The sequence below is a fragment of the Varroa destructor genome, unplaced genomic scaffold (genome assembly GCF_002443255.2).
Source record: "Varroa destructor unplaced genomic scaffold, Vdes_3.0 BEIS01000001.1, whole genome shotgun sequence".
Classification (NCBI taxonomy): domain Eukaryota; kingdom Metazoa; phylum Arthropoda; class Arachnida; order Mesostigmata; family Varroidae; genus Varroa; species Varroa destructor.
Genome location: NW_019211454.1, coordinates 36,142,750 through 36,167,995, shown reverse-complemented (window position 1 = coordinate 36,167,995; position 25,246 = coordinate 36,142,750). Strand labels below are relative to the sequence as shown.

General features: G+C 39.4%; 1 protein-coding gene and 1 long non-coding RNA gene across 15 annotated transcripts in view; one reads left to right on the top strand and one right to left on the bottom strand.

Moving 5' to 3' along the window:
• Positions 1–25,246, bottom strand: part of LOC147758574 (uncharacterized) — a 64,231-nt gene that overhangs the window by 19,013 nt on the left and 19,972 nt on the right. Inside the window, exons 1-3 of one of the 9 annotated variants that reach the window (XR_015328963.1) lie at positions 20,308–20,570; positions 18,191–18,251; positions 12,221–13,161 (exon numbers count right to left, since the gene is read on the bottom strand). This is a non-coding gene — a long non-coding RNA (uncharacterized LOC147758574). Of the gene's footprint in view, positions 1–12,220; positions 13,162–17,177; positions 17,986–18,190; positions 18,252–20,307; positions 20,571–25,246 lie in introns of those variants that run through there. The other 8 variants (XR_015328962.1, XR_015328961.1, XR_015328981.1 and 5 more) reach the window with 8 other exon arrangements.
• LOC111250413 (uncharacterized) overlaps positions 6,678–25,246 on the top strand; it is a 46,149-nt gene continuing 27,580 nt past the window's right edge. The window contains exons 1-2 of one of the 6 annotated variants that reach the window (XR_015328856.1): positions 6,678–7,421; positions 22,497–23,539. Coding sequence is in view for 5 of the 6 variants with exons in the window: in XM_022805670.2 (XP_022661405.1) it covers positions 7,350–7,421; positions 22,497–23,539 (1,115 nt within the window). In the remaining variant the exon portion in view is untranslated. Of the gene's footprint in view, positions 7,422–21,497; positions 21,854–22,496; positions 23,540–25,246 lie in introns of those variants that run through there. The other 5 variants (XM_022805670.2, XM_022805663.2, XM_022805652.2 and 2 more) reach the window with 5 other exon arrangements.

Here is a 25,246-nt window from a genome sequence, read left to right as displayed (position 1 = left end):
CTAACGTCGTCTTCATAAGAAGTGTTTGTTTAAAACTCGAGGTCAGTCGTCGACTAACGATGAAGTAAAGTTGATGAATAAAGTAATAATAACAAACTTCGTCTCGAGGTATTGTAACTTCGTGGGCATCATTACTTTGACCGCAGAAGCGAAGACATGCACGTATAGAGCAAGGAAAACTCTACGCTTTCATCTGGTGCTAACTGAAAGTCAGTTGAGTAAAAATAAAGGGTAACATGGTGGTCAAGAATACAAAGAAATATTATATTCACGATGTCCGCCTTTTTCCAGCACCGGCAATCTAAAAACAGTTAGAAAAGCATACATAATATCATCTATAAATATTAATCAAATCCCCCTTTTAAGCTAGCAAAACGATCTGTGAAGCTCTCGTTTAGCGTATCGATTAGCACTCGATTTTCATATGTACGAGCGGATACCTTGCGTAAATCTGAAGAAAAAAAGTAAGTGCTTTTTCACTCTCGATGTTGGTATAACTGACTTTGGAAACAATTGTCGTGAATTAACAGCAGAAATTAGAACCTGGCGAACAGCACCGTGGAGTACATATTTAAACATACTTTCATGTATCCTCACAAATGTTTTAGCAAAAAGTAAATAATACACATGTCACTGATAGTATCGTGTTCGTCATGAATTTTCAGGCAGCGATAGTTCTTAATTTTCTCGAAAGCCACTGCCTGCTCTCGTCTATCGGGTTTCCTTGAGAAGTGGCTTTCCAGGGTTGCTGAGTAACATGATGTAACAGATGAGAAAACATCTTTACAGAACTGATTAGGGGTTAGTACACTTTTAAGATATAAGACAGGTATAAGGCCAGTAGATTGGTGCGGAAACTCATCCCACTGAAAACCCAGCTGAACCGAATAGGCCTAAATTTTATCTTACAGGTTGTATACGAAGCTAATACCGGCACACAAGAAATGGTGGGACTAATTAATGTTGCTATGACAGAAATTGGAAAAATGCCTGATATTCTCAAGATAGCACATCACATTACCTCTCATCGATATCAGGTCTTCATTAGGATAAACGGTCGCATTTGTGACCATTTATTTCTGATGATTTATTGATCTAAATAGCTTGTGTTTATATAGCCATTCTTGGACTGCCAGTCATAATCACGAGTATCGTTCATAGTTTCATCATAATGCTATGGAAGTGACCATAATGAATGCAATCCCTGTATTCCTTAACATCTTACATCACCTATTTTCACCCAGCTAGCTTTGACTCAAAACAACATAACAATAACAAAAAAGTGCCGTTTTCTCTATTTCACACGTATACACGTATAAGATTTCCTAGGGTTTCTCAATGAACACAATAGCTGATACGTAATCACATACGTACAGAATAAGGCGAATGTTTGTTAACAGGCGGGAAGCCACAGTTGTTACAAGGTAGTACGGGATGCGCAAATTATTACAGTGAGGAGCCAATTTGACTGTGTGACACATTTGTGACAAGAACATAGCAACGCTTACGAGTACGAAGCAGTGCCTGAAGGGTAGAAGGCTAATATATCAGGAGTTAACCTGCATTTTCAGGACTGAGACCATATCCTGTTGACCAATATTTTATAACTTCCACAAAACGAGGATCTTGATTCACTCCCAGAACTAAAAAGACAAAGCTATAAAGCTATTTATCTACTCTTTCATCAGCTGGATAAGCAGAGAGGTCGACTTCAAGAGCCTGAGTTGCGTCGGCAGCATGGTTTTAGGCTCGAATGTTCGATTAGGTTTTAGATAGATTAGAATAACTTGCAAAACTAACCGGCAGGATTTGTCTTGAACGTCCAAAACTAAATGCTTCGTTACTATTACTTGGGACCCGCAATCTGATATATATCTATCAGATACAACGGTGGCGAGTCAAGGCATTACCACTCATACAGCTTTAACTTTATGCAACTTATGCATGTGTATCAAATAGGTCAAAATTTCTGGTCTCGTTTATCGAGAGACTATGCATTAAAAACACGTATCCCAGATAAGCCTTTGTGCTGGTGTGATATAGACTACCAATTACCTCATAGAGAAAAACAATATCAGTAGGCGATTAAATATAAATGGTATTATTTCGAACTGATTATAGACAATCGACGGAGCAAAAGTCATAATTGAAGGAGCTTTTTTCACGCAAGAATCTGCAGAAGTTTAAGAAGAACATGGATCCTTTTTTTTGTGATCCTTTCCTTGGTGAATTTGCGCATTTTGGTCGTTTGGAACTGGAAAAGAGGATCTCTGTAGATACTAAAATGTGGGGTTCGCCATTATAAGTAACTGGAACAGGGACAAAAGGGGAGAAATTTTGGGCAGAAATCTGCCATATCTGCATTGTTGGATGAGTTTTAAAAAGTCATCGGACAACGACGGTCTGCGTGTTGCCCATGGTAGACGGACGGCAACAATTCGAGAGTTTATCTGCCTATTCTCTGAAATTCAGTTCTGGTTAGTGATGGAAGAAGAAAATGTTTAATTGGTGCTAGGAGCAGGTGACTTCGTCGGCCAAGGCACAAACGAACTACCAATGCACACGCGAACGCAGTGTTCCATCAGTGGCCTAAGGCTGTTTTCATGGATGAAATGGAAAACTGCATGTGTTTAGAAAGCATATGTCTTCTGTATCCACTTGCATGATTACATAAGGTTGCAGTAATAAACGACCTTTACACATCTATCTGCTTATGCAAGCTAAACAACACATGACGGTAAATATCAAAAGCCGTTAAACAGTATTTTACTCAATTTAGCTGGAAAAAAATCAGTTATAAAGATTTATCGGTCAGAGCCGAGTTGATTCATCAGCAAACACTCAATTCTTGCAAAAACGGTTTGAAGTGTTGCATTTTTAGAAGTTGGAGATATACTTGTGTGGACGAAATATACATCATCTGTAATCTTAAGGAGTGAAAACTGCGGCAGATGAGAGGGAATATTGACTTATTTCTACGGAGGAGGAATCCGCATGTCGCTGGTTTACTACCCGGCTACGTTTCGTGATTATCTTCCCTTCGCCATAGTGGTCTAATAATCGACAGATTGCCGTTATTCTTCAAGCTACCAAACGCAAAATAGGGCTTCTGTCTTTGACCTGTCCTCAATCGTACGCAAGCACTGTCACACCTGATATCCTGGAAACGGAAATCTTCGTGAATAAAATCGTAGACTTGTCTCAAAAAATGAGACATACAGACGTCTGCTGAATCATAATAATAATAATAAAGTATAATAACACATATTTTCAAAAGCTGGAGCCCTTCATTTTTGCAATATTCTCACTAAAGGTTTGTCATAAATTCCTATCTCGCGCGACACCATTTTGGGTATTTCCACTGCGTGTTTTATAGAAACACCCCTTAGCCTCTCTTCCACGACAAGAAAAAAGTTTCGTATGTGATATCGATAAAAATCTAATTCTGACTAACGCTACCTTTTCATACAACTATGTATGATGCACACCAGACCTAAGCAGACGTTTCTCCGTAACTATTACAGATTTCTACTGCATAATTCATCAGAGGGTCATTGCGAGCAATCTCGTAATGCACTGTCCAGCACTTATGCAGCTGCGTAATTCTATCTGGCCCTGTATCCTGCATGATTTCTGGTTACGAGACCTATAAAGGGAGGTATCGTTCTTTCCGGCAAACATGGCTAAGAGTATGTCGGCCCAGTGTGGTATGATACCTTACCCCTCTCCCGTCCACTTTTCTGTACAAAACGAGCCTTCCTTACTGAAGCAACGTACACGTCATAGTATTACGGCGATAGCTACCGAGAACGGCGAAAGTGTTGGTTGTTTCCGCTTGCCAGGCCCTTCTTCTGTGTTACATCGTTTCGTTCTTCCTGTTTTGCGAACCATCAATACAAAATAGCAACGCCATTGTCGTTGCCAGCTGCACTACTACCGATACCATTTCGGTAAGAAGAAAATCGGTCGGTGGGTCGATCGGTCGGTCGGCTGGCTGTACGCGCGCACTAGGCACGCTGGGTCAAGCAAACGTTTTTGAATTTGCCTCGTCTATCTTTTTAATGATCGAATTACCATCGTACTAGAAACAGGGAGCTCATAGAGATGATATGCGAATGATGCATTGATGTCGAGATGTAAGCTTTTGTTTCCTTCCGATATACGTATTGCTGTTTGAAAAAAACGCCAGTGATACAAGGCTGTATTTGTAACGCTTAGGATACACAAACATGGACACACACATGACGCGCTCAGTCGGTGCAGTGATGGTAAATGACGGACTTGAAAGCGTTCGGTGATAGACATAAACGCCGTTGTGCCGGCAAATCGGTCGTCGTATAGAAGTGCCGTAATCGAGGCGAAGGAAAAGTAACTAAATAACTTACCAAGCAAAGCGCCTCGTAGTCACGATAAGAGCATTTTTATTATTATTATTATTTATAGTCAACCAACAGACGTGGCTGAAGATAAGCTTATTGTTTCACTTAACTATCAACATATGGACAAGGTTAGTGGAATAGGATTCAGTAGGAAGATCACGCCAGAAGAATATAACATAGTCAAATGAATAAAAATGGCTTGGATTTTGTGTTGCTAGTTGAAAGTGATTAGTTAAATTAACTGGTAGCAGTATATGCGACTACGTAAGCTTTTCATAATCAAGCCGAATGGGGTAAAGATGTTTCCTACTGTTAGTTTCTATATATATATATATATATATATATTAATTACCTGTCAATTGAGACTTGGCTGGAGTCAGAAAAGGTGGTTGAAACAAAATTCTTCCTTAAATTTCATCGGGCTGTATTTGTCCAAAGTGATATTTCTCGTTAACCTGTTTGTTATATGGTGAAACTGGTGTCAAATAGAAAAATTCCATATCAAAGTCGTGTAAATCTCGCGGCAAAACTATTCTCTAGACAAACGGAGCTTCGTTCCTATGTTCGTCAGCGCACACATGTTTGTCAACAACTGAAGAAAAACGTTGGGGGTATAGTAAAATTGTATCATTTCTTCAACCAAATCAAGTTTAGCTGCGACTCCGATGACCAGTACAATCTGTTTTGATTGTGTTCAAGTCGCTGGGAAGGATTCGTGTGTAATTACCCGTCTCTACGGTTCTATATATCAAAGGCCATTTTTCTTAGAAAACGTACATTTATCAGCTGATGCTGGCAACCTTTGCCGTTAGCCCATCTAAGCTTCTACACCTATCAAAAATTCCGAAACACAATTCTTGAGGCAGAACTTCTTCTTGTAGTTGCTCGCACTTCCGTGTAAGCTATCAATATCTATGTACTGCAGCGAGCAAGATAGTCTTCCACTAGTAGATGTCCTTTTGATGTCATATTGTTTTTAAATGAAACGGCAAAGAAGCCAATTTAGATGCTTATTTAATGGCAAGTTAACTATTAGTTAACACGTCTCAAAAACGTTGAGTCCTTCTATTAAATTTTGCATGATCGGATCGTTGATCACATTGGAATTCGTTGATTGCACAAACAAGTTGGAGCTACCAATAGTTACTTTGGTAGAGTTCTTTGCAATGACGCGCTATATATAGAAATAACCGATACGCAAGCTTGGCCAAGATCGCTGCCACTGTTTCGAAAAAGGTCGCCATGTTTGTCGTTTCGAAAAAAATACGGCAGTGCACTATTTTACGATCCACTTTTATTGCCACTGGAAATATGGGTCAGCGTTCGCTGGAAACAAGTAAAGCAAACGTATTCTTTCTCCAAACAAAAAGAAGAGACTTGTTCCTGTTGGCGCACCTGCATTATCTCTTCCTGTAGTAGAGAAATAAATCAGCAGACAGAAGACACGGGAGCTTTGTGCTGGTGGAATCTCCTATTGTGTACAAAAGCGTTCACACACAGAATCAAATACGGATCTTACTTTGCTGCACACAAGATAAACACGGATGCCTTTTTCGTTCGTAGAAAGGGAAAACGCATCCGCAATTTCTCTCCTGTTTGTCAGATAAGATAGAGAACAAAGTTCAAATGACAGCTTTGAAGGGTTGCATTTATGTCAATTGGTGCTGTACAGTCGTATTGTTTGAAAACAATTATAAGCTAATAGCCTGTTGTCGAGGCTAGAAATTTCGTTCCATAGGACCGTTTTCAGCTAAAACGAAGCGCTCTAGGTACCCTTGAGAACTTTCATTTCATAGGGCGCATAGACCTGCACGCGGTGGGACAGCTTTTGCCTTGGCTCGTGCGCCACCAATTTTATCAGTGGATGATGGGCATATGTAGATTTTTGATCCGCTATCGCTGCGGTCGCCTGCTCTATTGCTACTACGGAAAATAATATCTTACGCGGGTCGTAATTTTGCTTCATTCGAAATATTTCCTGCTGCGCTGTACCATTTCGCTCTATCAGTAGAGGAAACAGACGAAACATAACGTATAGCCGTTTGTCCGACTCGGATGGAGGGATGTCCACGCAGATACATGCACACAGACACTCACCCACTCAACGGCGTATCCATCACTATCACCACCTACGGCGGCCTATATGTACGTATATATATATATGTGTGTGTGTGTGTGTGTATGTGAGTTGCATCTTAAAAACAGCCAACCGGACGCTGCAGTATAAGTCGCTGTCGGCGTCGCCATCTCTCGGTCACCTTTGATCTGGTGGCCGTAATCGTCCTTTTGCCTGTTTATCCACATGGTCGGCGCCAGCAGCGATGGTAGTTTTGACAAACCCCTGTAATTGGGTGCACTGTGTGAGTTCTGCTTGCTCAAAACTCTGTGAGCCACGATAGCTTTGTTGTCTGTCCTCGCTACGGATTGGCTGGCCACGGGTGCGTTTGAACTGGAACAATAGCAACAACAGTAGCAGCTGCAGTTGCCGTCGCTCGGAACAATGAAATAGGGAAACGGAACAGGAAGACGCAACAGGCCAGCGCAGGAAGGCAGTCCTGCATTTCTCGCTAAACGCTTTTTTGGGATCAGTCATCTGACGTAATAAAAGTGGGACAGCTCCACTAGATCGTTGACATTTTACACAGGCTACTTACGAAATCCTAATTGCCGAACTATTGCTGAGACTTTTACGTGCCCGTGTCCGTGTCCGTCTCTGTTTGCCTGATTACGTGCCCTTGGTGACTAATAGTTGCTAGGGTATGCTAAGCCAGTGCTTCAGTAGCTTTCTAGTAATTCGTTCGTGAACAACTCGAATAAGTTGCCGTTACTGCAAGGTGTTACAATGGCCTATTTGTCTGACGCATTGTCGGTCGGTGCATATGTGCGTTTGTCGGCCCATATCTGTGTCTATGTAAAAAACTCCAATAGCAACATTACCATGCGCTGAATGCAAGCGTTGCTTTCGGTAAAATGCTAACAGCGCTAGACACCAATCGTTCAGAAATATTCACGAGTTCGAAAAGTTGTTGCTGGCTATTGGCTGTAAGTTGGAATTAACTCTCTCTTTATTCTATGTAATAACATCAAAGAGCAGACGAATTCAAGTTATGAACTTGAATAATAACTCAAAAACGAAAAAAACAAAAGTGGACTGACTGGCTGATGATGTACTCGAATGGAATTTCGAACGTCCATGCTAGAAGTCAAGTATTACTGTGGGGAGACTGAAGTAGTCTAGGTTGCGTGCCTTTTGTACGTCTGTACACAGGGTGTAAACGCTTTAATCGTATTTAAAATGGAAGCAGCTCTCGTAAATTGTTTAGTGTAGCCAGAGGGTTCCCGCTACACTCGAACGCCGGCTCGAAAATACCGGCTCGTCCTATGTATTTCTGTGCTCTGTCGTTCTATCTAGCAACTGGCGCAGGTGCATTACATATTGTCATTGGGCTGATTGAGATTCAAACATGAACAAAAGTGTAAGGACCCCGCCAATCTCTTACGGAACCTCCGGACAGCGCCGATCTGAACGTTCCTACGTTTTCCTTTTGGTAGATCGAAAATCTCTATCAAAATACAACGACGCTCACCTTGATCATAAGCTTTAACTTTTGTTACTGTATATTATATATAGGGTTGCATATGGCGGTCGCAACAAGTTCATTGCAGCGTATTTATTGCGTAAAATCTGTAAATATCATAAGTCAAATAGCAAAAGTATAATTCCTCTATTTTCGTTCAAGCAAGGAAAACGTTTTAACGGAACGAATACCAATAAGTAGTTTGGCCAGAAAATTTTGTCCAGCACTCAAAAAGAAGTAATGCAATTGCTGAAAAAAAATCTCATTGTAGCCTTTTACTGCTAAACGAAGTATTTTTCTTTCGGTTTAAAATGGGCTTGAACAGTCGTCGGGTCAAAAAGCTATTGCATCCAAATACTATCATTCTAATGCACTGGGTTTTTTTCATTCGTAGAATACGTGAAATCAGCTGCTGCAGACCGAACTGTAGCAGGACTATTAGCCCTCACGGTGGCCAAAATAAGCGCGCACGCTTATAAGAAAATTGCAACGACCTTTACTGTATGTTTTTAATGTATTTTTATTACTACCTGATTAATCAATGACGTGTCTGTCTGACATAAAATGGGACTGGCCTGCGAATTGAGTAGAATAAGAAACATTATCCAAGTTATTTATGATATATCTTCTGCTGAGATTACCTCACCGTTCCCTGGAAGAAGGTATTTTATACCACTAATAAATACAATAGCATCTCGATAAAATACCCTGGTTATTTTTACAACACAATCTCTAACTATAGCAATGAAAAGCCGTCCCTGATACTGGAACTGCAAATTCTTTGTTTGCAAACATTTGTTGACAGTTTTAATGTCAGCCTGTTAGACCAGTCACGTCTTTACCATAACATTCTGTCTCGTTGAAAAACAGCCTAGCAGGAGCAGTATTTTCGGGGCAGTTCTAGTGTCCTATCGGATTGGCAAGCTTTAGAACGGCTCAAGCAAGGCTCCAGAGTGGCCCTTCTAATGCGACCAGACGTTTGTGCGGTCTAGCTCAAAGTTTTTGTACGAATACACTTTCACACCCTAACCCAACGCGATACTTGTGACAATTTAGAAATGGTTATTTTAGAGATGTTTTCAACAAAATATTATTGCCTCACTTCTATCTGAGTAGGTCCTATATATCGTAGCATGGTGTATTGGTAGGAGATATATTGGTAGGTTGTTTTATCCCGTATACCTTTACACGTAGAATGCGCGAATATTTCTGCGCAAGCCTAAATATTTGTATAATAGCGTGTACACGATCTGGTTTATGTTAAAACTGCAGGGACACGCTTTAGGTTTTGGCTCGTCACTCATCTATTATTTCACGTCTGCCGAACGAAAGTGCGAGTCTGTAGATGGAGACGATTATCTCATGAAGAAGGATATAGTGGAGCGTCTAGGGACTACTTCTGTTGACAGCCACAACAAAGCACTAGCTTTTTTTCGAGAATTTCTTCTCCAACAGAACTTCAGACATATTTGAGCAGATAGAATAACAAACGTTGTCAGCTTGTCCGTGTGCCGGACTTGACAATGCTCACGCTCGAGCTGTTATTGAAAAAGTAAGGGTTTAACAGCAAGAGCAATGAACTTTTGTATTGTGTAATCTGTTCTTGCCTCGTACTCATGAAATTTGATTGATGAGATTTTTAAACCGACTTGACTGTTTGAAAGTATTTCTGTTGGATTTGTCCAACATCCATCCAAGGAACAAAACGTAAATAATAATGTGGAGATACCAGCGGAAAAAATAGTTAACTATCCATCTTTTTAACTTTTTTTTATATAATAAATAACTTGTCGCTAGATAATATCAGCGTCGGCCAATCGCTAAAAAATATATCGCCTCATTATATTAAACTATACAACTTTTACTATAAACCTTACAAAATGTTCAGCACATCATTAATATTTTGGAGGATCGAACAAAATTATCAAATGAAGCTGTGGAACACGTTCATTTCTATGAATTTCTATAGAATTTTTGTTATGAGAGGAGGTATATGTTGCATCCCGTTCGATCAATCATCTGTCGCAAATGTTACTAGTATCATTACGAACAGGACCTTATTCAATACAGATTCAGCTAGTAAAAATTACATTGAATGAAACTAGTACCGTCGGTTACATGGAAATAATCGATTTCTTCTGAGCGAAATCGGGTGTCAGCTATAGTGTGTTAATCCCTGGAATCGGAAAGTGTCAGCTAACCTATAAAATGAACGAAAAGAAAAAAATTTCTAACTTCATGCAAAATTCTCTGAGTTTATATTACGATGTTGGATTACAATTAATGGTGTTTAGTTATGGTTCTTCATATGTTTTTTTTTTTAGTATACTTCAACATATTTGTGATATATATACACTTCAAAGGCTACTCCGTTCACGCCCTTTTGTAATGGATGTACTCGAAAATGGTTTTCTTATTGCCTATTAATGATTAGTTTGTCTGCGGTTGTTTTAGTTTCAACCGATCCTTAGGCTCACGTCGCAGCCTCTGGCCAAGGAGCCTTGTTTATAACGTCTATACGGCTTTCGTCTTGTGTGCCACGAATTTCTGCAGAGGAAATTGCGCTGATCCCAATGGACACTGTGAAAGCTTTTCGTAAAACCTCAGGCGCGCACCTTTTACGCATTTCGTTTTCATAGAAGTAACAATCTATTTCCACTCGCCGTTTTTGCACACTGATTTCTGGGTCGACCGGGAACCGTTCATACGATGGAGAGCTTCTGACGCAAAACCCTTCCCAGGGAAAGTTGGCAGGTAATTACGTAGACAGCTACGTTTCATGTCTGCTACTATAGAAATATTTTAACTGCCAGTGGAGACTGCCAACACCCCTAAATATCTTGCGAAGAGAAATAAATATATATTTCGCAGAGGGATATTTTTGTTTGCCTCGATTAGATGATGGTTATGGGCAAGCGTATTACGACTAGACACTCACCCGGCAACCTCGAATACAACCAAGTTCATTCATTCGTTCATTATCATTGGTAATCGCCGTTGTCGAACAGCCCAAAGAAGACAGGGACGGAAACGTCTAAAAGATGTACATTTCACTAACCCGATGGAGACCACTGTAGTAGTCAACAGCCGCGGTGTACCGAAGGTTCTTACCAACCAATAGTTTCTTAGTCTTAACGAAACATGCTTTCACTGCCTACGACCATAGTAAACTGTAACACTGATAATAGTGAAAATCTTATTGAGCAAGAATCGAACCGAACTGTGAAAAAATGTGTCGTATCTAGTATTTTCGCATGTACCATAGCTCAGTAAAAACGATCGTCACACAGAAACAGCCGGCGATTACTTCGTCTCTGCTTAAATGATTCCATACTTATGTACAAGCTATATTAATATAACATCGGAATGGTAAAAATTAGCATAGAAACGAACAGCTGATATGTGTCTCTAGTTTCCTAACCCTAATAACGCCACATGTCTACGTCAGCCTTTGCGTCATTTGCCATTATAGTGTAGTAAGTAAGTTTATAATGTAAACTTACCCTGCTACACCAGAAGTTTTTTCATTGTTCTATTCACACAAAAACATTTTGTATATGGCATGATCGGCATCTTATGCTCTGTGTCTTCCTAATGAATGAAAAGTGTTAATCTATGTTCTGTGTCTAAAGTCTCATCGGTATATTAACGTTTACTGGACTTGAAGCATCGGGCTATGAGAAATAGATATTTCTCAGGTTTGATTTATTCGTATATTGATGAAATCAATAAGAAAGAGACTTCTGTTAGTTACCATCTGAGGAAACTAAATTTCAGGTCACTGAAGTCAGAGAGTACCGCGTTAAAGGAAAAAGTCGTATGATGTTTCTTCATGGTCGTCACCGTCTACACTCAAATAAAAAAAAAAATAGGGCGCTACTACTATTCAGTGGAAGGCAACGTGTTACGAGAAAAACCATTGCGTACCGCTGACTTCCTCATATTAGGCTTACAGATCTACATGAACGTTCAGCTAAAAAACAACTACGCACGGTATAGCGCCTATGCAAAGCATTGATTTTTTATGAACTCAATTAGCTTATTCTACTCAGCTGCTCAAGGCCAACTCCTAGGTATTTATTAACTATATACAGCAGCATATAGACGCTCAACACACTTTTGTGTGTAGTTGAAACTATTGTGTAATTATATGAGAAGATTTTATCCTTGGCTCACTAGTGTTGTCTGGCCTCTTTTTATCTTGCGATAGAATAACAGAATGGCATCCGTTCATTGGCAATTGTATTAGTAACACTGCAGTCGTTACGGTAAAAAATCATTTGAATTTTATTAAAAATTAGTATCATGATGATCAATGATGATTACAGACGTATCAATGGCGGAGCTGTAGATTTTTTTGAAATTATATAACTTTTTAATGGTACATTTTTTAAACTGTTGGGCACTTATATTGCATTATTATTATTATATTAAATTAACTCGATTATCTGATCAGGTAATTAACATGCTATCTATATCAAACCTGGATAACATAGCTTTATGACCATTACTACGTTTCAGATAATTGCGGTAATAATATAATTGCTGTCTTTATAAAAGCATTTATTAATTAAACGTAAAACTTTTAGTAGTTTCCAATTATTCGACTGATTCGTGTAGAGCGTTTATCTCCTATATGATTACATGTTGATCGTCAGCTAATTTGCACCAATTTATCGTAATGGAATTAAACAATCGTGACGGATTATGAGTGGCCGAAGGTATCATGTCTTCGATAGGGTCTATTATCTTCAATATTTTTTGGCAGGGCTCATTAAGCGTTAATACTTTTCAATGCTTTCACCCATAGTGCATGCTCATACCTAGCTACAATCGCTTGTATATATGCTGTGTATAGACAGTATTTGTTGCACACACCCGTTAAGCTAGAAGTACGTCTGCGACCTACGGCACCCAGCAGCGTAGTTCATATGGCTCGCGAACTGGACACCTAATAGGTCATAGCAGAAAATCTAGCACAAAACGAAGCATTGCTTTTGGTTGGGCTGCAGAATTAGCATTTACAGATCTAGTAAAATTTTACGCTTTTCTTTAAATCTTGCAAACACACAACGATAATTCGTTTCTCCTTGGAATACAAAAGTAGGACATTTTCATTTTGTTGATATCGGCAGCGTATTCCTTACCGAAGCAGGCAATCAACAGCGCTCAGGAACACTTATCGTTTGCGCGACGCGACATCCCTACAGAGAATACTTACATACATTAGTATCACAGTAACTAAAGGTAGTAGAAAACAATGCTATGGATGTTTTACAACTAGCAGCTGAAACTCGGCGATTTCTATAAATGTCGGCCTTAGGTCTTCTGTTCTCATATCAAACACGAAATAATGTAAACACTTTTCATATCTGCCTTTGAGATAAATGTTCTATATGAAGGTACGACGTGTGCTACCATTCTTCACGAGGAGAGAGTGCCCTTTAGATGCGAGCAATATAGAGGGCGGATCTCACCGGACTCGTTAGGCACCTGCATTTCCTGAGTTCAAACAACGGTTATTTTCAAGTCGTCAGATTATCTCGGTCCTATCTCTTGAGGAATCGTTTGGCCACTGCTGTTCATAACGATATGGAAACTAGTACGATTCAGTTGTTTCGCGGCGCCCGCGCCATCATCTGTAGTCTGTCATGATTTGTTCGAAACCATTAAATTTGCATACGAATACACAGCGTCGTCACAGTTCAGTACGTGCACTCTGTGAGGTCAGTTTTCAAATAAAGCGGCTATGAGAGAGCAAAAGAGAGAGGGAGATACTGAAAAATACCGTACTATCTCAACTGATTCTCAGCTGGAGCCCGATAGGGTAAACGATAGATAGGTCTGAACATTCGTGTTTTTCGTTTCTGGCAGGAATTCTTCATCTGCCTCTGCCGAGGTACGCCAATGCCGAGGTCGTAATTTTATCTCGTTTTTTTTTTGCTATCGAGGGGACAATATCTGTTATCTTGAGAACTGCTCACCAATCTATTCAACGCGTCCACATTTCGTAACTGGATTAGTTATTGCGAACAACCCTTTTTTGCGTATGAGCCCTGTTACGCCTGTCGACCTTCCAGCAAAAAAGCAACCGTTCCAAGCCTACCTGTCACTACTTTAAAGCAAAAACTCGTTATCACGAATCAAAGGTGAAGCGACACGGAATCGCGGTAAAGGTGCTGGCATAATACCGTCGTCTTTTCGAGACAATGGTTCCATTGGTATAGGCAATATTTTCGTTGCTACTGGCTGTACATTGACTATCGTAGCTGGCCTGCTATGTGCAGTTAGTCAAATTCTGAGTAGTACTCAACTTTTACTAAGCGATTATATGCACAATTTTCTAATAAACGCTAAGTGCACTTCTACTTCTATTCCAATTATCACAGCTAAGGCCAATACGAATAGCGGCTGGCTGTATTAATTGTTTTAAATAAAAACACATCGTGCTGCTGTTAATTAGTTATCCGGTGAATTTGGCAGGTCCATAAATATGTGTTAACGTGCTTACCCGGTAAATTTTAACTAGGCTTTTTTTTGACTGATATACTGCGTTTTGTGTCCATAAAATGTCTACACAGTTTATAATGGGAGCGACGAAGCTCAGTAGAAATTGTCGCTTGAGATGTATATTTTCGACTTTTATCTTGAAAAGAGCAGGCGTCTCATAATCGACTTATCGGTATGCGTAAAAACGAAAAGAAGAATATGCTGAAATTCTTTTGGTAGTAATGGTTTTTTTTTTCATCAAACTGATCGTAACGTCGAATATTGTTGCCTATTCCTAAAGCGAGCCTCTGAAATTAAGGAAGTGTGCTTAAAGATATCTCAGATAGTTGATAGTTCCATCGTATCATCGATACGAACCATTCTCAGCAATGTCCCTGTCGTCGGCCGTACATTCCCATTATGCTTTGAAGTCTGTTCACGTTTTAGATTAGATAGGCACGGGAATACCATTGCATCGATGACTAATCACGCTTCATGATATGCTCAATTTTACGTTATACTAAAACGACGCTGTTGTGTGTGTTCCCCATGACGTACAAACGTCACCACATTTATTAATATTTTAGAGAAAAATGCATACGAATCACATTATCATCTCCGGCGTTTTATATGGCTACATAATTTCCTGTGTATAATTATCAAGCAATTCTAAAGACCGGCAGCAGCGATACGCCAACCTACTTTGACACCGGCAATTTCAGCTTGTATATATATGCGCTCGAAATGAGAAGATTTATTATAAATGTTCGAAACGGTCACTAAATATTAGTAATTGACTTCATTCATTGTCAAGGCAGACCATAGCTGTTTATCATGTCCTTGAACGTATGTTTGTGTAGCAGAATTTGTAACGACCGTGCTGGTCTATAGCTGCCAAGCGCATTGATCGTAAGCCTAAAAATAGGGGCACTTCCGTAGAATATGAACCACACCCATTTTTGTTATTGCCTGTTTAGTCGACGGGTTGCACCAAACTCGCACGTTCGCACAGAACCCACGAACGATTAGGGAAGAATCGTATGTACCTAATTCACCTCAAGCAAACATCGCCGACCTACTTAAGCACTATATGGCTTAAGAGCAGTCGTTATTGAGCTTACTCGATACAAAGTCTGAATAAAGTATTTAATTTTATTTGGGCTAATTGCGAAATGATCTCGTTGATTGCTTTGTCTAGTTACCCTTACGAAAGTCGATAAATGAACAAGTATGAATCTTTGTTATGGCTACCATTATGGTTATATGAAATTTATTGACTTAAAACTTCGTCGATATTTATGATAAAACCATACACAGATCTACTTGTTTCTAGAATGAGATTGATCAAAGTTTTAGTCGACGAATTGATATTTTCTTTTTAATTGGACATATCTGTATGTACTGCAGTGTAGCCTGCCGTTTCCATATACGTACTGTATAGTTTATCGCCCATTGAAAAGGCTACCATGATTTAAAAAAAAAAACAAATATATTTCGCATGGGAGAATCCGATCTATGTCACTGAATATTGCGCGTAGACTTTTTTTTCGCATCCTTCATGTCTGAAGATAGGGTCAAGGAACAAGTCGACGGCAGAGCCTTTTAGCATGCAACTTGTGTGTCTCTCCAGACAGTAGTGGGCAACGCAACTGCATGTGTTTGGCTCAGCTGTCATTAACCAGGCATACAAATTTAAATAAACAAAAAAAAAACCATTACACCATTTTAAGGGTGGTAGAAACAGCTCTAGACTTGATAATAGTCTGGCCGAGAAATAGCGCATCTGGCCCCTAAGGGCCATAACCACTAATATTATTACTCATAAAATAAATAAATGCATATCTTTTCACCAGCACATGAATCATAATTTCACTGACTGAAAATGTCCCTTCTAAAAATGGTGATGATTAGTTGCTTCATAGCATTGTGATGCATGAGAAAAAAACCGAGCCGCTTCAGAACAGCGCTGCCCACGATAATCGGAAGTGCTATAGTACAAATCTGTTTGCTATTGGCCCTGGAGCTATCTTTTGAATTATCTGTGATAAAGCATTCTCATCGAACCAGAATTTTCAAATGTTCTCTAGCGAAAGCAGTCGTCGCTCACATAGTGCTTCTATTGTTTTTAAAATCGTTCATTTTGTAAATCGTTTGCGTTGTTCTGTGAGTTTATAAAAAAAGACTGGACTTTATCAGCTAGAATATCTGTTCGTACCAAAAAAATGCGGCCATTTTATTGCCGCATTTGCTAATTAACGTCGCTCCATTGGCTGTCGTCCTTAATTAGCATGGAGAGACTGTCAACAATTAATAAACGTTGGTACGCGTCAACGATATACACTTTGGTTTTGGTGCAATTGGTTTTATACAGATTTTGCACATATATGTATGTATATATATATATACTACCGGATGCGCCGAGTCAACATTGATACTATATAAATACAGCTACTTGCAGTACACCTATTAATACGAAAAGATCATATGAGACTACGGCCGACGAGGAACGTGATGATAAGTAAATGTTTTCAATACGAGCATCATCGCTTCATTCAGATCGGTGTTTTTCGGTAGTGTTCATTTATGTCGGTTACTCTTATACAAATATCAACAAAAAGTTTGTGTACACCTTTTTTATTATATATATATATATATATATATATATATATGTATATTAAATGCACCGGTTTTTTTTTGTAAAACCTAAGGCTCGTTATAACTTAACACTAACATACTCACGAATCCTGTGTAAATATTATTATTATTACCGTGCCCGGTCGAAAACAAGCACTCCCTAAAAAGTTTATAACTTATATAATTGAACGTAGATTTCTTAGTGATACTTCGATGGCAATGCGATAATATTTGAGTGTGTAAATCCCTACGAAAATTTGCAGACGGTCAAATCAGGTTTCGGTTACATTTCTTTTACGAACAAACATAACTTGAGTAACATAATAGCATCCGATGCCAACACAAACAATAATCGTCTGCTCAAAAAACGTTTCTGCTTTGACGGATTGAATATGCCGTGCGTACATCCAACATCTGTGGACCTGCTCAATGCACGTCGATCATTAGGGAGGAGATTGCCCATACTCATTTCATGTGGTTTAATATGGTTCAAAGGCAGATGCTTTTCTTTTTCGTATAGGGGTTGAATTATTTATCAGTTGAAAATGGTCATCAGTTTGAATTAACTTACGTACGTTAAATGTTTTTGTAGAATGAAAACAGGTTCAGTTAGGACGGGGTTATGTCTCGGGGGGCGTGTTTTGTGAAGTACGTGATCGAATATGAATGCCGGTTACAAGAATAGCGAGACTTTGAGTACTGGAGAATTTAGGAACCTCAATAGTTTCTGGCGTTGGCTCATAGTGAACCGCATGTGGTTATTGAGTTCGTACAGGTTCTAGAATATAATTACAACATTGTGCCTAGTTACAGGATGCTAAGTTTTATGTAAACTTAGTAATCTAACATCACCAAGCATAAACAACACCAAGCAGTTCACGCAAGTCAGAATGCAGTTGATTGAAATATCCTGTTTCAAAACAATGTATATAGGCGAATTTTGCAAATATATGACTTTTGTTCACTTATAATTTGATTTGTTGTATTGTTTACAACTATATTTTAGGCAAAACCTTTAAAGCATAAGCCAAATTCTTACGGCTACTAAAATCATAACCGTTTGTTAAAGTGAGCTTAGGTCGTATACAGCGTTTCAAGTCGGCTACGTACTTTCGTGATCACGTGTTCGGAGAACGATGAAAAGCCACGAAGTATCGCCCCAGAAGTTCTCCTGAAAAGAAAGAGGGGGGAACGGAAGACAGAGGGATCGTTTAGGCTACTACAGGACTCTAAGTAACGGAGAGCTATCTTTCCAATAAGTCAGCACTGTAATAAATGCACCACATTGCATCTGGGCAGCCCTTTTTCCCCAATTGGAATCTTAAGTAATACAGATTCGCTAGCAGAAAAATTGTGTCGAGACACAGTGAACTATTTCGACTGTACATCGTTTCCTACCTAAAGTCAAAAACAAACCGGGTCAATCGAACCCACATTTTCGAGCGCTTTATTTCACCTATTTTTAGATCATTGCAAAAGCTGCTGAAACAGAGAAATCTTAATTCGTGCAACTGTATCAAGAGCATCCATCAGTAACGGAAAAAAATATAAAGGAAATACGTTTTGGGGGGACTTCATCAAGGGACAACTTCATTCAAATGTTCATTTAAAAAATATTGAAACATACTTTGCTCATGCGCCCATACTGCGTGAGTTCATTGTTTGTGGATTATTGGTTTACCCGGTCGAGGAATGGCTATGAAGTCAACATTTCTCCGTCACCAGCGAAGGCTTCGCCAAAGCCTAGTTACATTAACTTGGAGTGGAACTGAGACATGTTACATCAGTTCCTATACCTTACTTTGGACGTTTGATAAGTATACGTGCAAAAGTAAAGGGTTGGAGCTGTTATATTGGACAAAAGAGACATTTGAATAGCCCGTGAGGTGAAGAAGCGTAAACAAACCGAAGATGGAATGCCATGAATACTACTTAGCAAGACTGTAGAAATGGCGCTCCACGAGTAGGACTTCAGTCAGGACGATCATCTTAAGATGATCCGCAGCAATACATTCGTATCTTAGGATCCCGGTCGTTCTAAGTGCTATCGCGCCGAATCACATGATGCCCACTGGCCACCAAATAGGCAGATCGCCTAATATCGTCAAACTGGGCGAAACTATTTAAAATGCCTTGCACCAGAAAAAACTGATTTCGAGATATACATATATATATATATATATATATATATATATAATATAGTTTGGTGCCTTTGAGGCTACTCAAAAAACAAAAAACCTTCACAGCGCAGGGAAAGTTTCTGTCTCCCGGCACACGTCATCACTGCTTTATTAGCTTCTTATTTAAGCGTTAATAGAAAATTGATGACAAATATTTTGCCGCCAACCCGTAGTCTAAACCTAGCCCAAATATTTCTAACGCCACTAATATACACAGATTAACGCTGTAAACAGATGAAAGAAAACTAGGTCTCTTGCCGAAACATTGCGGAATACCAAGCGCTAGGCAGTTTTCCTACGAATCGATTAGTGCCAAGTAATTACTAGATACTTATTGGGCACGGCCTGAAACGAGTGATATATACAAGCGTCCTTATCGATTCTGGTAAGGGGATGGCTTGATGGTTGAGACTGGCCTGTTGTGCAGGAGTGTGTACGGGTTAACTGATTACCTATCATCACGAGACGTAGCAATGTTTCGTTTTATAGCCGGTCGTTTTCGACCATGATATCTATAGCATCTATTCTATGGTTGACTATTAACTAGGCTCTAGCGGACATTAAATCTCGTATCCGTAAAACTAAAACGTAAACGAATAAAAAAAAATCGTATTTTCTAAATAAATACTACGATGCTATGTACTAATTAAATGTGTTAAGTTCATCCATAATATGTGCTAATAAATCTCTATGTTAACCAAAATCCATTATTTCCATATAATCGATAACCAATTGACAAAAGCGTCAGCGTAAAGTTCGGACGGCTAACATAGTATACTGAATATGCACAATCGTAGTAAATCACGATAGCCGCGTCACATCGTCATAAACGAGTAGTTAGTTAACGTAACGGTGGCAGTTATGTAGCAACAAACCTAACGAGCACCACTCTAATGTTTTCCTAGTCGTATCTCCTTCTTTCACTATCGAACAGAGTTCATGATACGGTTAAGTATTCGCTAATCTACTTCATAATTCTGTTCCATGAAAAAAAAAGAAAAAAAAAAACAGCACCATCACAGTAATTAGCGACATGGGCGTACTTACTTAGATTTGTCGTGTTAAAATAATGATCATCGCTCCGTCAGGTCTGAGACAACTGTAATAGCTGCCACTTTGTATTACCTGTTGGTATTTATACACTCACGTTTCTGTATTGTAGCAAACAGATCTAGTACCGGAAAGACTCGTAAATAACTCGCGATATGACGATGACGAACTAAATGCCATTCGATTAGATGAAATTCTATTAGAATGTGCCTAAGTTAAAGTTGACTCTTCAATCAGAGTAGATCTAAAGTAACGCAAACATTCCGAGATCCGTCGAATAACATCCTATAGGTTCCCTTCGTGGATCGATCCATAATCGACTTCAAATGTATTTGCACTAACTTAACTAGATTGTACTAAGTTTAAAGGTCTTCATTTATTTTCCTTTCTTTTTCCGTTTGTCTGTTCGTCTGAGTAGGAAAATCGCCCTTTTAATACTTAGCCCGATAATCTGACTGGGTCTGATTGCCCACATTCAATGATAGTTAGCCCAGAGCAGCAGAAACTTGAATTCGTAATGATGCCGATCTAGGGGGTTTGAGTCCTACCGAGCTGATACGACCCGATCATTGCTCTAAAACGCCCTCCAGAAACTCATTGAGGTCATCGTCCGATTCTGAGAGGCGTCGACATATATTTAACGTTGACAGTTTCACAAATAGCAAGTATTCAATTAAAATAGCTGATCAAGTTTGACAATTTTACTTACTATTTGCTACCCAGTTACCAATTGTTAAAACGCTATCGTCGGTGAGGTGAGGGGCTCAGAGGACAACGTAGCAGTAGCTCGTATATCCAACATAATACAACACATGTATTCCCATTCCACAGAAATGACAAATATTCATCTGTTAATATCAGACTTATGTATACGGTACACATAAATTAGAGTATAAAAGTTTAAAGACAGAAAGCTTGGTAAAGAAAAGCTATTCTTTTATGCCTTCTCTAAAAACCGTGCTATAACGCGTACTTCAAACAGGAGGTATAAATAAATTTGGGCATTTTCAATGCTTGCAAGTGAAAATGTGTGGCTCTTTTGTCTTTGTCATATATCTGATTAGCGCGCCAATATCTTACATGGGCCTTGGGCCCCTTCTGCCCCATTTCGTATGATGAGCGTACGATAATCAGGCGTGGGTCAACGGTCGTTACCGATTCAAATGTAGATAAAAAAATTTAAGTGTTTATTGACATGGTTCTATTTACTGTTTAACGCTCGGTCACGACGTTCGATAGATGTGGCGCTGTATTGACAGTCGATCCATAATGAATATTGATGGTGATACATGCGAAGTTACCTGAATTTAAAAGCCATCAGCTGATGAGGAACAACATCATAGTCGACTGACTCGTACAAAAAGAAAAACAAAAAAAAAAAAAGAAAACCTAGATTAGATGTGTGCGTGTATGGACCTGTATTCGTGAGTAGTTTAAAAGTAAACAGCAGATTGACGCAATAGAGAAATCCATTGTGTTTGCACGGCAATCATCGAAACGTGAAACAGGACACAACCATAAAATGTTCGACGAACCTCTTACGGTAATTAAATGAAAAAAAAAATTGATAATATAATAATGAATGAAGATTGAAACAATGTTAAGAATAACTGTTATTTTTATAAATAAAATGTGCGCAGCATTAGAGTTGTGACTGTGATCCTCGAAGATTATAACTATAGACATCAGCTTTGAACTGTTTTCATGACGGTACCTCATTATTGTTATGGTGGTTTCATATTCGTAAATGTCGGAAGAATAGATTCTCATCATTAATACGACTGTGTCAAAAACTAATTAGCAACTACCTGGCAAAGCGTACTGGACTTGAGTGATAGAAAAAGCGATAATTGGTTGGTAGAGGCCGGTTATTTGTGTGGTAGCCAACAAGACCTATACGAACAAAAATAAAAAATCTAAAAAGAAGATACATTTTAGCCTAATTGATATGCCTTTTACAAGTTATGCCAATACAAGTTATGCTGTACCAGGTAGAAAATTTTTATCGAAACACTTAATGGAATAATATTTTCAAATATCTAAGGTCAAATATACGGTACATTCTTCATTATAAGTTCTTTCATACGCGGTGAATATCGTTAGAAATAGATCGAATCGTTACGCACATATGTAGCATTTTGGCTTACAAATCACTTAAGCTTTTTGTTCTCGCCTATTCATTTCAGCCTCGGGCTAGACCAGAGTCGACTGGGGACGAGCATGCACTCGACAAAAACGTTTCGCTGAAAACAGCAAAAACAACAACAACAAAAGGAGCATTATTATCGTCGCACGCTCCGGGTAGGTCTCTACCCAGTAGAGATGTGCATGGCCATTATTCTTTAGACTCAGAGGAAGAAACCGCTTCTACTCTTCGGTCCTCACCCGCGTACTTCAATTCTGGTTGGCGAGCGTTAAGGACACGCATAGTCATCGAAGAACCCCCAGGAACGACAGTAGCGACAACTCCAACGGATGGTCGACGAAGCCTCGACGACGTTACCAAGTTTACCACAGTCGCCAATCGCGGAAGCAGTGTAACTGGCAGCACCAACCCAGCAAACTTCTGGCAGACTTCATCTACGAGTACTCATAGAAAAACAATCACTAATAGCACAATAAGTCCTACCCCTGAGAGCATCTTCGGCACTACCAGCAACAGTAGTAGCACAACGAACCACAACAATAACGACAATATTAGCAAGAGAAACAACGATAAGAACAACGGCCGCAACAAGCGCTGTAGAAACAATAGCAAACGACACATCAACATCGGTCATTTTGACGGGAACAGCAGCTGTATCACAAGAAGCAGGTGGCATCGAGATTGGGAAAAACACGTAGCAGGTAACAATAAGAACACAATGTCAACTTCAGGTGTTCCGTTTATTACGACGCTAGGCTGTCCAGCCTCGGGACTAGCGCCCATCCCGATCTCAGTGTCGGACGTTGATGTGGAGCTCGACTTGCCAGTATCGTCCTTTGGGGCAGCCTGCCTGTCGCCTCCTTTGAGCCAGAACCTCAGCTCGAGTTCGTCCAGTCTCAACAGGCTGTGCGTTCCCGACCAGGGGTTGTCGCCAGGAAGCCCCCGCGAACGGAAGTTGAGTCTGCCTTCATCCCTGCATCAAAGAAGACCCTCGCTAAGCGGCTATGCAGCGGCCGCGGAACACGCGCGTGAAAGCGCACGGCTACGAAAGCTGTCCAGCGTTGGGGCTTCAATGTCGCACAGGTAAGAGCGATGTAGATAAAACGTTTCATAGAGTTTTACAGAAAATGGCTTCAGTTAGTGTGCGTTGTCTGGTTAGCGCACGACAGAATACGACAGGGGAATATTTAGAGTGACACTGAATGCTATCGTGTAGAAACCGTTGGGTCAATAGAATGTGACGGTCGTTTTGAAACAAAGAGTGGAATAAGTTGACTATTTCGGCGTCATTTTGATCCCTGTTTCATATGCTTAGAATCGAACAGTAAAAACTAGTAATGAATAATATGGAAAACTAGTAGTAATAAAGTTCGATACGTTGAAAATCATATAACGAAAGGCATTAAATTAAGGAAATTGAATTTTGCTCATTATACTTAGGGTTTTTACCCTTAAAAAGTAAAAAAAAAATACTTCTACACAAATCTGACACCTCGCAGAACTTACAGACCTCGCTAGAAGCGTCCTAGGCGTAGTTCGATCTTGCAGTTCTGGTAAACACATGTAACTTATTAACCTACATTAACAGTCCTAAGTAGCTAATCGTTTGCGTGACGTAACATATTTTGTTACACTACAGCGCTTGTAAGGGCGTATTAGAATGCTCAATCAAGTTACGGCATAGCAGCATCTTATATCGTGAATCTCCAGTACGATATGTCTTCAAAAACATATCAGACGCATCAAGTCTTAGCGGAATAAAGGCTCGCCGATAATGCCTTTATACGTTAGGACCGCTTCAACGGCCTTTTATTTCTATTTTGGGTAACGACGATATAATCAATTCAATCAATAAGTTTACCAAGTATGTCTCTTGTAATAGTCATTTCAGATCTTTTCTAGAACGTAGAGATTCTTTTCTTATGAACTATAAAATTGTTTCGAAATAAAACAAATGTGTCAGCGAAATATTTTACATTTGCTCGAAGCGTCATTCCGGGTGATCACGTTTTTTCAATACAACTACCTTTCATCGCGATGACAGCGCGATTCGGGATCGAAACTATCTATGAATCATTTTCAAAATATTCCTTCTTTAATCTTCAAATAACTTTGGGTTAAAAACCACGCCTCTATAACTACTAAAAGATACTGTTGGGTTTAAATTGGCCGAATAGTCGATCAGGTACGTTATATATAAAACATCTCAACGGAATTCAATTTTCGGCTATCAAAAAGCTAGAAATTTCCAGCATACAAACGCTCAGAAGGTGCAAGAGAGCTCAAAAGGCGTGAAAAGGTACAAAAAAAACTAACCGTTGGAATTTATCTGAATGACCTCATTGATAATTAATATTTTTCTCCCCGAAACGGCCGTTAATTTTTAACCGAAACCCAAGATGTATCAATCAATAAAAACTTTTTGAATTCTTAGGCCATTTTGAGCCTTTTTAAATCAAAAACCTATTTAGAACTTTTCGGTACGCCTCATGGGTATCTTCCCTGGATTTTTCCGAAGCGGCATGAAAACTGACAATAGCGTAGATCGTCAATTTCGAGCAAAAAAAAGTTTTTAATCTTAATGGGGGAATGTTCAATGCCAAGATATTGGGCAATGGGGCTCATTTACAAAACGAATTGCGAAAAAAACGCCTGTTTACCACAGGAGCCTATACATTCATCCTAGAAAAAAAAAAAAACATTTTCTTCTAGTAGCAAGAATGGCGGATAAACATGCCTATGTCAAACAGCCTGCCAAAGTTCATTCCAATTTAGGTGTGGTGCTATATA